The sequence below is a fragment of the Amblyomma maculatum genome, chromosome 4, assembly GCF_055883805.1.
Source record: "Amblyomma maculatum isolate TAMU_Amacu chromosome 4, ASM5588380v1, whole genome shotgun sequence".
NCBI classification, from domain to species: Eukaryota; Metazoa; Arthropoda; class Arachnida; order Ixodida; family Ixodidae; genus Amblyomma; species Amblyomma maculatum.
In genome coordinates this window covers 69,171,590-69,184,849 of record NC_139347.1, presented here as the reverse complement: position 1 = coordinate 69,184,849, position 13,260 = coordinate 69,171,590, and the positions used below count along the sequence as shown (strand labels likewise).

The following is a 13,260-nucleotide window of genomic DNA, read 5'->3' as shown; positions in this document are numbered from 1 at the left end:
ATTTTTAGCCAATGGCCGCGGAGTGAACTAGAACTTTCAGTGATGCACATTACTAACAACTCAATGTAAGCTGCAGGAATTTGATTCAACAATGTTATGTGTCCCAGCTGTCTTATTGCCTGTGTGAGAAGGCTTGAGATTGAAGTTCCGAACCCATTGGAAACACATGGTTCTCCTAAAGGGTGCAATCACTATCTCTGCTATTTATCAAAGGTACGAGCTTCCTTTCTTAGCAGCTTGTTTCAAGATCGTCATTTCAAAACTATTGTGCCTCTTTTCCAATGGTACAAAAGAGCTCTTAATGGTTGTACTGTGTAAACCAGTGTCCAGGTTATGAAAGTAGGAGGAAGTGAGACGCAAGTATTAATGAGGCTTCATAACATCTTAAAGCTGACATAACTGGCACTGTATCATTTGATGCCCAACCCCTTTCAACCTGGTAGGTTAATAGAGAATGTCCCCTTCACCAAGAAAAAAATAGCAGTGGTTCAACTCTGTTAAACCGAAGGATCGAGCAATAGCTCTTTGTAATTGCGGTATAGGTTTTCTGTTTATTGGCGACATCAGATGTTTGTGCGCTGTCTTGAGTAACAGCTTCTGCTGTGCGCTTTGCACGTCTTAATTCATGTGTCCATTTCCAGTTAGCTGCGAGTCATGCTTCTTACTGTTATGGAGTTTCCCTGTCTCTATTGGCTTGCCTTTTCTGTCATTTCTTTGCCCATTTGTTTCTTGATGAGCTACATCAGGTGAGCGATCTGATTTCATCATTAGTTGGCAACACTGATGTTAGGCAGCATTGGGAGCCACACGATTCGATGTGTTCGGCTCCTGATTTATACACAGTTATTATGCGATCGTGTGGCGGTAGTCCTCAGCTACTACATTATCCAACTGCTGGTCATAAGCCTAGGAGTAGTGTGCTTGACTCGATATCCAAGAGCACTGGAAGGTTGATTCGTATCCCACCTCAAATTAGCAAAGTTGGCAGCTCCTCCCAACTTTGAGATAGCATGTGATATTGTTACATCACCAACTCATCCCAGTAAAAAAAACAAAAAACAATTGACTCCAATTGGCATTACCAATGGGAATGAAATGGAATCAATTGGAAAAATCTTTTTCCAATTGGTTACGATTGAGTGAGAGGAGAAACCAATTGATTCCAATTGTACTTGCCAATGGGAATGAACTGTACCAGTTGGGAAATTACTTAGTCCAATTGGTTATGATTGAGTCATGATTGATTCCAATTGAGTACGACTGGACTTAAATTGAAACCATCTGGGGAAAACAGTTGGTTTTGCCAATAGGTCTAATTGGTCTACTTAACTGTGCCAAAAAGATCCATTGGAACATTTGCATATGTCACAAACACGGCAGAATATTTATAATTTTAGATTAAGAGCTTTCAGGACCTTGATCTGCAGATTTGTATACATCATTTGTGCTTTTCTGCAGTTTAAATTAAATGAAAAAGTGCACTGAACTATCAGGCATAACTAGTCCCAGCATGAGAGTCAAATATATGGGATATATAAGTGGGAGCAAATGTGTGCTATGAATATGTGTTTGGGTTATGTTAGCATGTGTGTAGTATAAATGGTCCTTGAGTGTGACACTTGATTGTTTGCTTGTCTTGATTTATGTGAAAGCAAATAGTTATGATTTTCACTTCTTCGTAAAAATGTTGGTTTGCACCTTAATATTGGTCGTATTGAGCATTTTGCACACCTTAATGTACATCTTGTGAATGTCTACTAGGTGCTATTACCTTCATGAAACCTTATGGCTGGAAAAGGGGCAAGTTTCAATTGGTCCAACCAGTCCAGTTGTGTACTAATTTACAACTGGAGATCTTCCATTTGGTACCAATTGTAATTTTCCCAATTGGAGTTAATTGCTTTTTTGACTGGGATTGACTAATCACTGCTTGGCCATGTCAACTGCCAGCTATCACCGGGCAGATGGCTCTGGCACTGAAGGTCATAGGTCAGTGTCATGGGTCAACACTAATATTACTATGGTTTTACTTTAAAGACTGCACCTTGAGGTTGGATGTAGCTGAAATGCCTGGCATGACAGGAAGCCTTGCTTTTGCAATGAGTAGATCTGTCACTCTAAAAGGAGTGTGTCCCAGAAAACAACAAGAAAGTACAAGCACAAAGATAACAGGGCTGACACAGCAATTTTGCCAGATTGCAGGGGCTCTCCATAGTTAGCGGCGTCGAGCAGCTTGAGTAGTGGGAACGTTGGAAGGATTGATGAGGGGTGTTGGATATATTGAGGCCAAGGAAATACAATCCACATTACGACAAGTGTATGCTCAGGTTCAGCTAACGGTTCTCATGGGCGCCAACATCTACCTGTTGTACCCTATAACTAGTAACATATATATCTGGACTAGGGGGAAGTGTGAATAATAAGTGTTAGTTGGAAATGTACACTTGTCTATTTTCTTACTCTCATTCATATTTTTTTTACATTCATGTGGTGAGTTATCGGTCGATACTGCTACAGCCCCCCGCTTAAATGCTTCTGCAGTGCTAGCCCATGTGGTTAGCTATAAATTCCACCTGTCCTCTTGTTTTCTCACCAAAGCCTTGTGGCTGTCTCTCCAGTACTGTTCTTTCTTTTTCTTTTGCAATAAATATTTGATTACCCCTACTTCATAAAATATAAGAAAACAAATTGGATGTCATAGTGGCTAAGTTATGACCAGACCAGCTGCCAGCATTTTTTCTCTCTGATGCCAATTTTTCTGTTTAGTGTCACTATGCCAAAAAGCAGAACTTTGATTTAGGGCAAAAAGGAACTTTGAGCAAATGTCTGAAAAGCAGACATTTGCTCTCATTTTATCAAACAGGAATTTTTATTTTTCCAACAATAAATATAACGTATTACATACTATAACATTAAGTTAACATGAGAAATGGGCTAATTGATAGCTATTCATGGTAAAGGGAAGACGAACACTGCAGAGAAGACGACAGCGAGTGCTTGTGTTTTGTTGTCTTCTCTGTTGTGTTCATCTTTTTGGCTCTCATTTACCATGAGTGTAATATTAAGCCATCTAATATTACGCGAGAGCGTAAGGGCCCCATGTCGTAGAAAAGCTGGTGTCGGCGTTGTTGTCCATTTTAATGCGAAAATCCACTAGAATGAAAGAAAAAAGTGAAAAACATCCTACGTATGTGTGAAAGGCTATTGCTTTATTAATCATGGAGTCCTCCCATCATTGCATCAAACACAAACAGTATGTTCCGCTGAACATGCACTGGGACGCATCAAGTTTTAAGCAGCGTTCAAGCTTACTGCTGATGCTCGGCAGGCCATAAGAGAAAAATATATAAAAATACAGATAAAAGCTGAGTAAACTACTTTAGTGAGTGTGAAATGCTATTGCGTCTAACCCTTAATGACAGAGCTGAAGTGTCGCCCTAACATTTTTTTACCTAATTTTATATGAGTAGGAGAACTGGAGTACATGTTGGGGCTTGGGAATAATATCTGATGTAGTGCACAAGTATATTTTCAAGTGTATGTATCTTTTGTTGAGCTTTAATTGACTGTTGATTGCCATACTGTAAAACCATGTGCTAGTACATTTTATTTTATTTTTTTTTTGTTCCTGTGCATGATTTTGTTTTTCCAGCATCTGGAGCCATTGAACCGGGTTGCCAGCTACTGCACAACAAGTCTGGACGTTTTGAGTGCCGCTTCAGCACCGTGAAGATAGAGCCATCCCCTGCTGTCATGCTCAAGGGAATGGACAATTCTGTGCTTGGCGTCTGGGTTGCACACGGAGAAGGTAAAAGTATACCACAAATAAAACTCGTGAACAAGGGAATTTAGATACAAGCGAGGTTGATTAACACCTAAAAAACAGTTATCGTGCCTTGAAAGTGAAATTAACTTTTTCTGGCGTTACACTTTCCCTTGCTGTGATCTCACTGTGCTGTTTGTGTTTCAACTGTCTTGTTTGCATCCTGTTTGTTTCTGATAGTTGGTATGCAGCTTGTATGTATATATTACATACTGTACAGAAGGATTCAGATCTCTTTGTTAAGTAAATGCCATGTAGTTTCTTTTTCTTATTGTTTTCTTAGTTTTTATGCATGCTAGGTGGGTATATAACAGCAACTTAAATATAAGGTGCAAGCATTGTTCCAAATTCAAAGAATTTTCATCTAAATGCAGCTATTGTGTGCAAATTTTGCAGTTTTTATGCATGCTAGGTGGGTATATAACAGCAACTTAAATATAAGGTGCAAGCATCGTTCCAAATTTAAAGAATTTTCATCTAAATTCAGCTATTATGTGCAAATTTTGCAAGCTTGTTAATAACAGTTAACAACTTGGATCTTCTTCAACATATGGTGCAAACACTTGAATTTTGCAGGTGAAATGCATAAATGCCCACGTGGCTGTCGAAAATGAATCTGGAGGCCTTCCGCCATTGTGCTTCTTGTAGCCCATGTGTTGCTTCAGGATGTCGAACCCTGCATATGTACTAATACTATCTTTGCAGAGCGTGGCACACATTTATGCTTTACACTTGGGCTAAACAGCTTGCTTTGCTACATTCTTGTTGTATTCATTATACCTCATTGCATTATCCTTTTTACAGTTACGATAGGTAGCGAAGCACTGGAAGTGGTAGGCAAATATTTCTACTTAGGACAGGTAGTAACTGCAGATCCGGACCAAGAAAGGGAAATAACTAGAAGAACAAGATTGGGATGGAGCGCATTGGCAAGTACTTGCAGGTTATGGTTAGCAGCTCACTGGTATCGCTCAAGAAGAACATAGTTGCATCCTACCTGTACTCTCCTATGGGGCTCAGACGTGGAGGCTAACAGAAAGAGTTCTATGTACTTAAAGGCCCACTGTCCACCGTCCGGTCGAAAATATTTTCTTCCCCGGTGACTGTGAGACTTCGCCCCCAGAACGCAAGGCCACAAAATGTTTTTGACGCAATCACCAGATTCTGTCGTGCCTTTCTCCTTCCATTTCCTCGCAAAGGTTTTTCACTCTCCTGCCCGGTCGTCTAGCCTCCGCAAGACAAGGTCCCCTTCCTCCTCCGGTGGCACTCCGTGTGCGCGAGAAAAAAAAGAAAAAAGAAAAACGGGCGAGGAAGCACGCGCTGCTGGATTCAGTCTGGCCATTGCGAAGGAAAAGCACGCAGCAAGCGGTAGACACCCATCCTTCACCCTCAGACAGCGAGACGGACCAATGGACGTCGTTCTCGACAAATACGCCATAGCTGCGGCTTGATGGGCCAGCGCAGGGAACGGGAAAGCTGGTTTGCCGAAGGACAGCATGAGAGAGCTTTGATTTGTATTTTCTTTGCGGTGCGCATGTCACTGTAGCATTTTGCACAGACTTTTGCACAGACTATCTCTGGTACCTGATCGAAACACTGGGCTCCTTCGCTTAAAAGGTCCTTCCCTGGACAGTGGCCCTTTAAGTTCAGGACAACACAGAGAGCTATGGAACGAAAAATGGTAGGTATGATGTTAAGAGATAGGAAGTGTGCAGGGTGGGTCAGAGAAATAGCTTGAATTAATGACATTCTAGTGGAAATCAAGAAGAGATGGGCATGGGCAGGGCAAGTAGTGCGAATAGAGGATAACCGATGGCCGAAAAGGGCAACAAATTCCAAGGGAAGGAAAGTGTAGCAAGGGGCGGCAGAAAGTCAGCTGGGCAGATGAGATAAAGAAGTTCGCAAAGGGTCAAGCAGACGCAGCTAGCACAGGGCCAGATAATTGGAGGAATATGGGAGAGGTCCTTGCCGTGCAGCGAGTTAGTCTGGCTGGTGATGATAATAATGTGTCTCATCACTTGGTAGCATCTTTCCAGCTGCCATTCTGCATCAGCAATAAAAGTGTATATGAGTGGTCGCTTGACTCGATACTCTTTTGCAGGCCGATTTGAGTTCCGGCAAGATGATGTGTTGGAGCAACTAGAGGCAAAGCAATTGGTGGGAATGCGCTACGTAGACGACGCAGCCAAGGCAACTGAGGAATATCCGCTGAACCCCAATGGCAGCCCCCGTGGCATTGCTGCTCTGTGCTCAACGGATGGCCGACACCTAGCCATCATGCCACACCCTGAACGTTGCTCTTTGCCCTGGCAATGGGCATACGTGCCCGAAGAGTGGAAAACAGGAGGATTCCGCACTTCACCTTGGGCCAAGCTTTTTGCCAACGCTTATGACTGGTGCATCAAAAACAAGGCTCGCTAAATCACATCCTGTCAATGGCAGTGGCAGAATGTGGATTCTCTTCCCCAGGGTTACTTGTGCTGCATGGGTGTGCCATCCCAGTCTTGGTGGATGTTGTGCATTTACATTCCAGTTGCTTTTTCTGTATTTTTTTCCCCACTCCTTTGCAGGAGTGCAGACCTCTCAGTGGCATTTTTACCATACTCTTGTGCACATGTAATGCCTGCCCCCCACCCCTTTTTTCCCTTGTATATCACCCCCATGTTCTCCGATTGAGGTGCTAAACAATACAGGCTCAGATTGTGGCAGTCTTCCTTCTTTCTCATTTATGGCCTCTTCTGTCTTGATGAAGCTCTGCTAACCCAACTGTAGGGCAGTTGCATGCTAATACGCTAGGCTAATTAATTTTTTCACATTCTGGCATTCCATGGTTTGCTGTACAGAACGTTGCTTGCACCAACCTTGTCACTGTGCCTACACGGCTGCAGAAAGTCCACTTCTGTGCTTAACCAAGGCATTTCAGCATTGTATGTGTTCAGAAAATCATATCTTGTAAAGCAATAAAGAGAAGCTGCATAACGTAGTTGCTCTATTTGAATGTGCCTTTGCTGCATTTCTAGTGTGTCCACCCTTCTTAGCTCATTCCTTAGTTTTGCATCTTTGGCATCTGTAGTTTACACCTGCTGGCAGATGGCAAAATCCCACTCTTACGGAAAAGGAGGAAAAGTTGATTCAAAACCCGTGATCAAAGATTAGTACAAGCATCTGCCAGCCTGGTGCCCAGATTTGTTAGGAGTGTGCACTTGCAAGTAGATCTGAAAACCCTTCTCGGCCCAAAATACCACACCTTTCGCACGCCTACTTTCTGCGACAGCCTGTGACTTCTATCGCATACAGACACTAACATTTTCATATCTTCATTATTTGCACCAAATCCATTCTATCAAATATTCTTACACATGCCCTAGTGTGGAAACATGCCTAATTTAACACTAATTATTATTTAGACATGACCTTATAAATTTGTTCGCATTCTGCGCTGCCCAATACGGCCTTGTAGCAGTGGACAGTACATCTGACCAGCGCCACCGTGGAGACCAAGGAGGTGCTCATTACTAATGCAAACGAATCAAGCCACACCATTGGGACTTGTACCAGGGGACCCACTCAATTTACTCCAATCACCTCCTTCTGGATGTAATGTTTATTTCCTCTCCTCTCTGTCCCATAAGGCACACAGTTCCGAACATCTCAGCCGGCAAAAACCGTTCGTGTTGTGGTGTTCACATGGAGATTCAAGTTTGTACACACCAACCAATGAGTTTGAAACATAAGTACTGCTTGTACATAGTATCACTGCTTGTCTGGTTCACATCGGTGAAAAGATTCCTTGCTGTCATGCCATAGCTAATGCTCAAACATTCATGTTACATGCTCGTAACTGTCCCGCTAGTTTTTTTCTTTTACAAATGAAGGAATACAGAACAGCTATATGCCACTCTTGGCCACATGGCAGTTGTTTGCCTTTTTGCATGTGCAGCTGGCAGCTAAGTGGGTCATTGCTGCAAAAAGAGCAGCATTTCAGTATGTTAACTTTACAGTGCATAAATGAACAATTTACAAAGCTGAAGTACTTTAGCAGGAGTAACATGATTTCCTTTTCTATTTTTGTATGCAATCATGAAATGGCTAAATCATTAACTACACCATCTACCTCGTGTTCTAAAAGAATACGTGGCAGCTAGTCCAACTTTATTGCTTATATACAGAATATGGATTGATCGAAAGTACACGCTAATAATTATAAGCACGCACTCGGCTGTGGTGTCTTGTCCTTGTTAATGTCCGCTAACAGTGCATGTTTATAAATATTGGTAGCTCAAATAGTTGGTGCCAATTTTTTTTTGTATTTTGTTAATGTGTCTGCTCAAAAGTATTTCGCGAGGCAAGTCCAAAGTAAAAATTTTAAACTGTCAGAAGTATGCCAATCATGCACAACCAATGAAAAAGCACGACATTTAGGTAGTTTAAATTTCCATGTTTTTGCATGCCCATGATAAGAGCTGCCCTTCGAGATAACTGTTTAGTAAGTTATCAAACCCTGATATGTTGCATAGTTAGTCAATGCTCTCAGGCTCTCAACTGCACTTCTTTTGACTCACTCCTGCTGTAACAGGTTATATAAACAAATGGGTGCATTTTACATGCATCAAAGGGAGGACACTGCACAGGACAAAATCCAACTTTGATTACTGGTAAAAATTTGTCCTACGGCTCTTTTTACGAGGATGTTATGTTTTTCAAGCGGCAAAAAAGTGCACTTAGTGCGGAGAAAATTGCATTAATATATTTTCCTGCCTTTAAATTTTCAACCATTTACACAGAAATGGACTCTTGTCATCACGGTGTCAACGTGAATAATGGTGTAGCCTAACCCCTGGGCTCGAAGCCAAAACATTGCGGCGACATATACTATTCAGTCATGAAATATACGGGGCACAGCAACATTTGCATTCCATTTTTGATGAAAGTAAAGTCTTTGCCATTGCAAAGCAATGACCAACCAATTCCAATTTGTCCTTGCCCCTTAAAAAAAAGCCCATGTGCAGCATATGTCTATATTTTCATTAAAATGATGCATTAGAGACAATTGCGAACATGGATCACCCTAGAATAATCTCGCGTCACCGTTAAATAACTTCTTACCTACTTTCTTCTCAGCGTTACTTCAGCTTCAACAACCAAACACTGCTTGTGATGTGGAAGGTGTGGTCTATCACATGAGGGATGGACTGCAATATAGTCATCAATACACAGCTTTACTCGACTAATGTTCAGGCCAGCTTGCTTTAAGAGCCACAATGACATCAAAACAGCATACCAGTGATCATGTTGCAGATTTTAATGATGACTAGTGTCCTAAAACTGCATTTGCTGTAACGTCATAGCTGTCATTTGGTGGACTAAACTTAAGCTTCAACATTATGGGAGAATTAAATAAGTTGCTTAGCAGTCAGAGCCAAACACAATGTTGATCCACATGTTATGTCTTGAACACAGAATGGAACACAAACTAAAAATAGGAGTCTATGTTCCTTTGAAGTGTCTATGCTTGCAAAACAAGTAAATACACAAATGCCAAGTGGAACTGCGAGAGATCTACTGTAGAATGTTGAGGTGGCCACATTTTCTATAAATCTTCTGGCTGGCTTGTAATGGTTCTATGCAAGATTTTTCAGGCTGAAACAAAATTTTAATTGTATGCACATTTGTGGGCATTTCAGCTTCCAGAGATTTGACAGTGTTGTGGTTGCAATCATAAATGCCTATGCTATGTTTGAAGGCAATAATGGCAGGAACTTAAAGTTGCAAAGTTGTTTCACTGCAGTTTTCATCAAAGAAGCACCATTACGGTATCTTTGGACATTGTGTGGCATCAAAATAGATTAAAAAAAAGAATAGCACAATTGCAGTTCCTCCATTATCTCTTATCTGCATAATTCTTTTGCAGGTAATGCTCTACCTGGGTTAGGAAGTATTCAGTGCACTAGGAAGTAGCTAGGAGGTAGCTATGAAGTATTCAGTGCACTAAATTTATAGACAAAGTAAGCATTTGCAAGTGGCACACTGTGAAATTACAACAGCAAAATTTGAGAGGCAGCTCTGCATCTGTTGCATTCAAGGTTTTCTGCATGCCTATGCAGGACAAACACTTCCTAAAAACAAAACTGTAGCAGTGGTCAGATTTTGCTTTGTTTGCTTCACTGCAAATAGCACTTGCACTCTCCAAATTTTATGTTCACATTCGGTGGTTCCCTCACATTTACCATAAAGTAACGCATCATTGTCATTGTGGAAGAAGATTCTACCAAAAATGCAAGGGCTCGTTGTAGAGAGAAGGAAATGCCCTGAAGATTAAATGCCGACAGCATGCAAATGGACTGTTACAAAAAGAAGGAAACATTACCAACAGTGTGCTCCAGGCATTTATTTACAAAACCTCAAAGAAGTTTTGGTACACGTGGAACACCCAGTCATCTAATGTAGCAACCAGGCTAGCAAGCACACAATGACTAAAAGAAAACATGAGAACTCTGCTCCGTGATGCACCTTGAGTACTTGAGCAAAACAAAAACTCTATGACCCACAAAGGGCCAACCAGCGGTGCAGTGCGTGCCAGCTGTGGTGCAATTGCTGTGAATGTGAATGCCCAGGAATTGGCCACAGGTACAAACTTCAGAAGTTTCTCAGTGCATGCTATTCAACCTTTAACCTGCCGTACAATCTTGCCGTGTTGAGGAGCTACTCAACTGGCTACAACACCCTTGTGCATCCGGAACATCCTAGAGTGCAGTGTTCACACGTGCAGTGAACGTAGTGACTGGCAATGGTTTTGTTCACATCAAGCATGCTTCTTTGGACTGGACACTAATGTCCTCTTTGCTTTTTTTTCATTTTTTTTTTTTCCTTTTTAAATGAAGCCATGCATGGGCTGGCCAGCCAGCCCAGTATCTTTGGCGCCTACTTTCAGTACCGTGGATGCCAGTGTAGCATGGCATTTATACACAATCCTAGTTGAAAGTGGTGACACTAAAAGCAGCATAACAAATAACTTAGTGCACAAAAACAATCATTCTTAGATTAGTAAAAGAAAAAGCAAGGAGGAGGCTTCACAACACATGAACGAGCACAATTGACCAGGCCAGGGTGTCTGGTGGAAAGCTCATACATTAATGGGGCGTTCCAGCTGCTTAGAGACTACATAGAAGCGGTGCTTCTTGCCAAAGCAGCCCCAGAGGACAGCCACGTTTTCGATGGCCACGTTGAACGGGATGGTTGAGAGGGCTCCCAGGAGGCAGAGGAAAAAGCGCACCGGTCCCAGCCGGTACAAGCTGAAGGACTTGATGACGCCAAAGATGTACATGTACAGATTCATGGCCCCAACGAAGGCACATAGAAAGTTGAGCAGCGAAGGGCAGGGGATCGGCCAAAAGGCAGCCAGGATGAGATTGGATGTGCTCAACGGAATCGTTGCCCAAGAGTAGAGAGCGAGGGCCAGGAACAGCTTGTGGCGCAATGGGATTGCGCTGCTGTGCACCACAAGGAAGATGCCTTGAAGCCAGCGCTTTCGCTGTTGTAAGAAGTCCCAGAAGGAGAAGGGACTCTTCTCCCACATTTCACCCGGAATGAAATCGAAAGTGTAGCCTTCCCGGTACGCCACCATGCTGAAGAAGCAGTCCTCGGCAATGGAGCCATCCGGACCATGGTCGAAGGACACCTTGCGCTCAGCGCCAGCCCGTGTCACCACGTACGAGCCCTTCCAGCTGAACAGTGGTCGGTGGAAGGCCCAGAACTGGAAGCGCAGCTTACCCATGTCATCAGCCACACGAAAGCTATCAGCCAGGGTAGTGACCCAGTTGACAACACGCTCGTTGGCGTATGTGATGAGCCCCTGGCCAAAGGCATGCTTGCCATCCAGGGCAAAATTGAGGATGCCTCGAACAGAGTCCTCTGTCATCAGGGTCTCCTCATCCAGGTGCACGATCCAGTCATCGTCGCCCAGGATGCTGACGTCGTCCTCGAGGCAGTACTGCAGAGCCCTTGCCTTGAATAAGGCGCCACTCTTGGGTCTGTAGGTGGATGGCACCACCACTTCACGGATGCGAGGGTGCTTGGGCAGGTTCAGAGGCTTGTCTGTGACGATTTCGACAATGAAGTTTTCCAGACCAACCTCGGCACAGGTTTCAATGTTCCGCGCGACGTTGGCACGCACGAGGTCGGGGTAGTCGCCACGCGTGACAACGCGTATACAAATGAAAGGCGCCAGCAGAGGCGAGCCCTTGAGACGCACCTTCTCGGGAAAAGCGTTGTACAACAGCAGGCCTAGGCAGTTGCAAATGCACTGGGGCAGCGCTAACACCGTCAGTAGTCGCATCAGGTACAGCACGATTGTCAAGGGCCAGCCATACTGCTCCACAGGGTCCAAGTCATCGTAGCTGAATTTCCAAAGGTGGATGCCTCCCGTGAACACCTCGAATGCCAAAATCAGACCCACGCAGAGGCAACAGTGCAGCAAGTGCTTGGCACGGCTACTCAGCTGCATCTTCGGCAATCGGACTGCCACCCGTCGGCTGCGACCTGCGATGGGTGTCATTTTTGTAACAACAGGCAGTACCGGAAGCAAGACAACGTATCGAAACGCCAGCCATCGGAGGTGTAACCTTGATTTCGGCACTATCCTCTCAGACAGACTTGTTTACGCGCAGATAAAGGAAACCGCTCTCTTCTCTTCAGAGTGGCCTGTGCGAAGCATCTTCGCCCTAAGTAGCCGAGAGTTGTGGGCTTGCGACAGTAATCTTTTTTTGGGATGATATTAATCTGCAGCGCAAACAGAACGCGGATAGTAGAGACTTCCCTGTTATGCAAACGGCGGTAACGGACTGCGGTGCATTGTATACATACACACTTATCGTCGCAGCAGGATATAAAACCATAGCAGATCAACAATTTACTACGACTCGGGAGGCGGATGAATAAACCTGCACCCTGAAACGCGGCTAAGGTGTGTTAGATGGGCGTTACCCTTGAGTAACGCCGAAGTTAACAAGGCTTTTCATTAAAAGTACCGTACGGATAGCACAACACAAATCAAGCGCTGGTGAGAGCGTGTACTTACAAAAGACGGTTTCGGCGACCAAACGCTGCGGCCAGCGTTAAGAGTAACTTGTTAAGTTGACCACCGTTTAGCAGCCATGGCTGGCCGGCCCACTAGGCTTCACGGGCCAGGGGAAGAGGAAGAGGGATAGAGGAAAGCGTGAAAACTTGACGCAAAACTTGATACCCAGTGATGATGGTGATAGTGACAAGCACGGTGGTCTACGCGGAGAAAGAAAAAGCCCGATGGGAGGACAGCGGGCACGTGTCCGCCTTTCACCCTTATGTTCACGCTAAAGCCCCTCCATGACGTTTTCCGCCGACCACGCTTATGTCATTTGTGTCATTTGCACTGACGCTGCTTTCTCCACATGCTATGAGCA

The 13,260-nt window shown here is 43.8% G+C and overlaps 2 protein-coding genes across 2 annotated transcripts in view; one reads left to right on the top strand and one right to left on the bottom strand.

Annotated features, from left to right (window-relative positions):
• The window catches only part of Pfas (phosphoribosylformylglycinamidine synthase), a 40,223-nt gene extending 33,417 nt beyond the window's left edge, over positions 1-6,806 (top strand). Inside the window, exons 22-23 of the mRNA XM_084601864.1 lie at positions 3,653-3,808; positions 5,925-6,806. Coding sequence (XP_084457990.1) covers positions 3,653-3,808; positions 5,925-6,244 — 476 coding nt within the window. The 3' untranslated portion in view covers positions 6,245-6,806. The remainder of the gene's footprint in view (positions 1-3,652; positions 3,809-5,924) is intronic.
• Positions 6,807-9,110: 2,304 nt separating this feature from the next.
• Positions 9,111-13,055, bottom strand: egh (beta-1,4-mannosyltransferase egh). Its single transcript, XM_084601873.1, has 2 exons — positions 12,900-13,055; positions 9,111-12,361 (listed from the first exon to the last, which is right to left on the bottom strand). Exon 2 carries the CDS (start codon positions 12,324-12,326, stop codon positions 10,947-10,949), a length of 1,380 nt encoding a protein of 459 aa, XP_084457999.1. The 5' UTR covers positions 12,327-12,361; positions 12,900-13,055; the 3' UTR covers positions 9,111-10,946.
• Between the last annotated feature and the right edge of the window lie 205 nt (positions 13,056-13,260).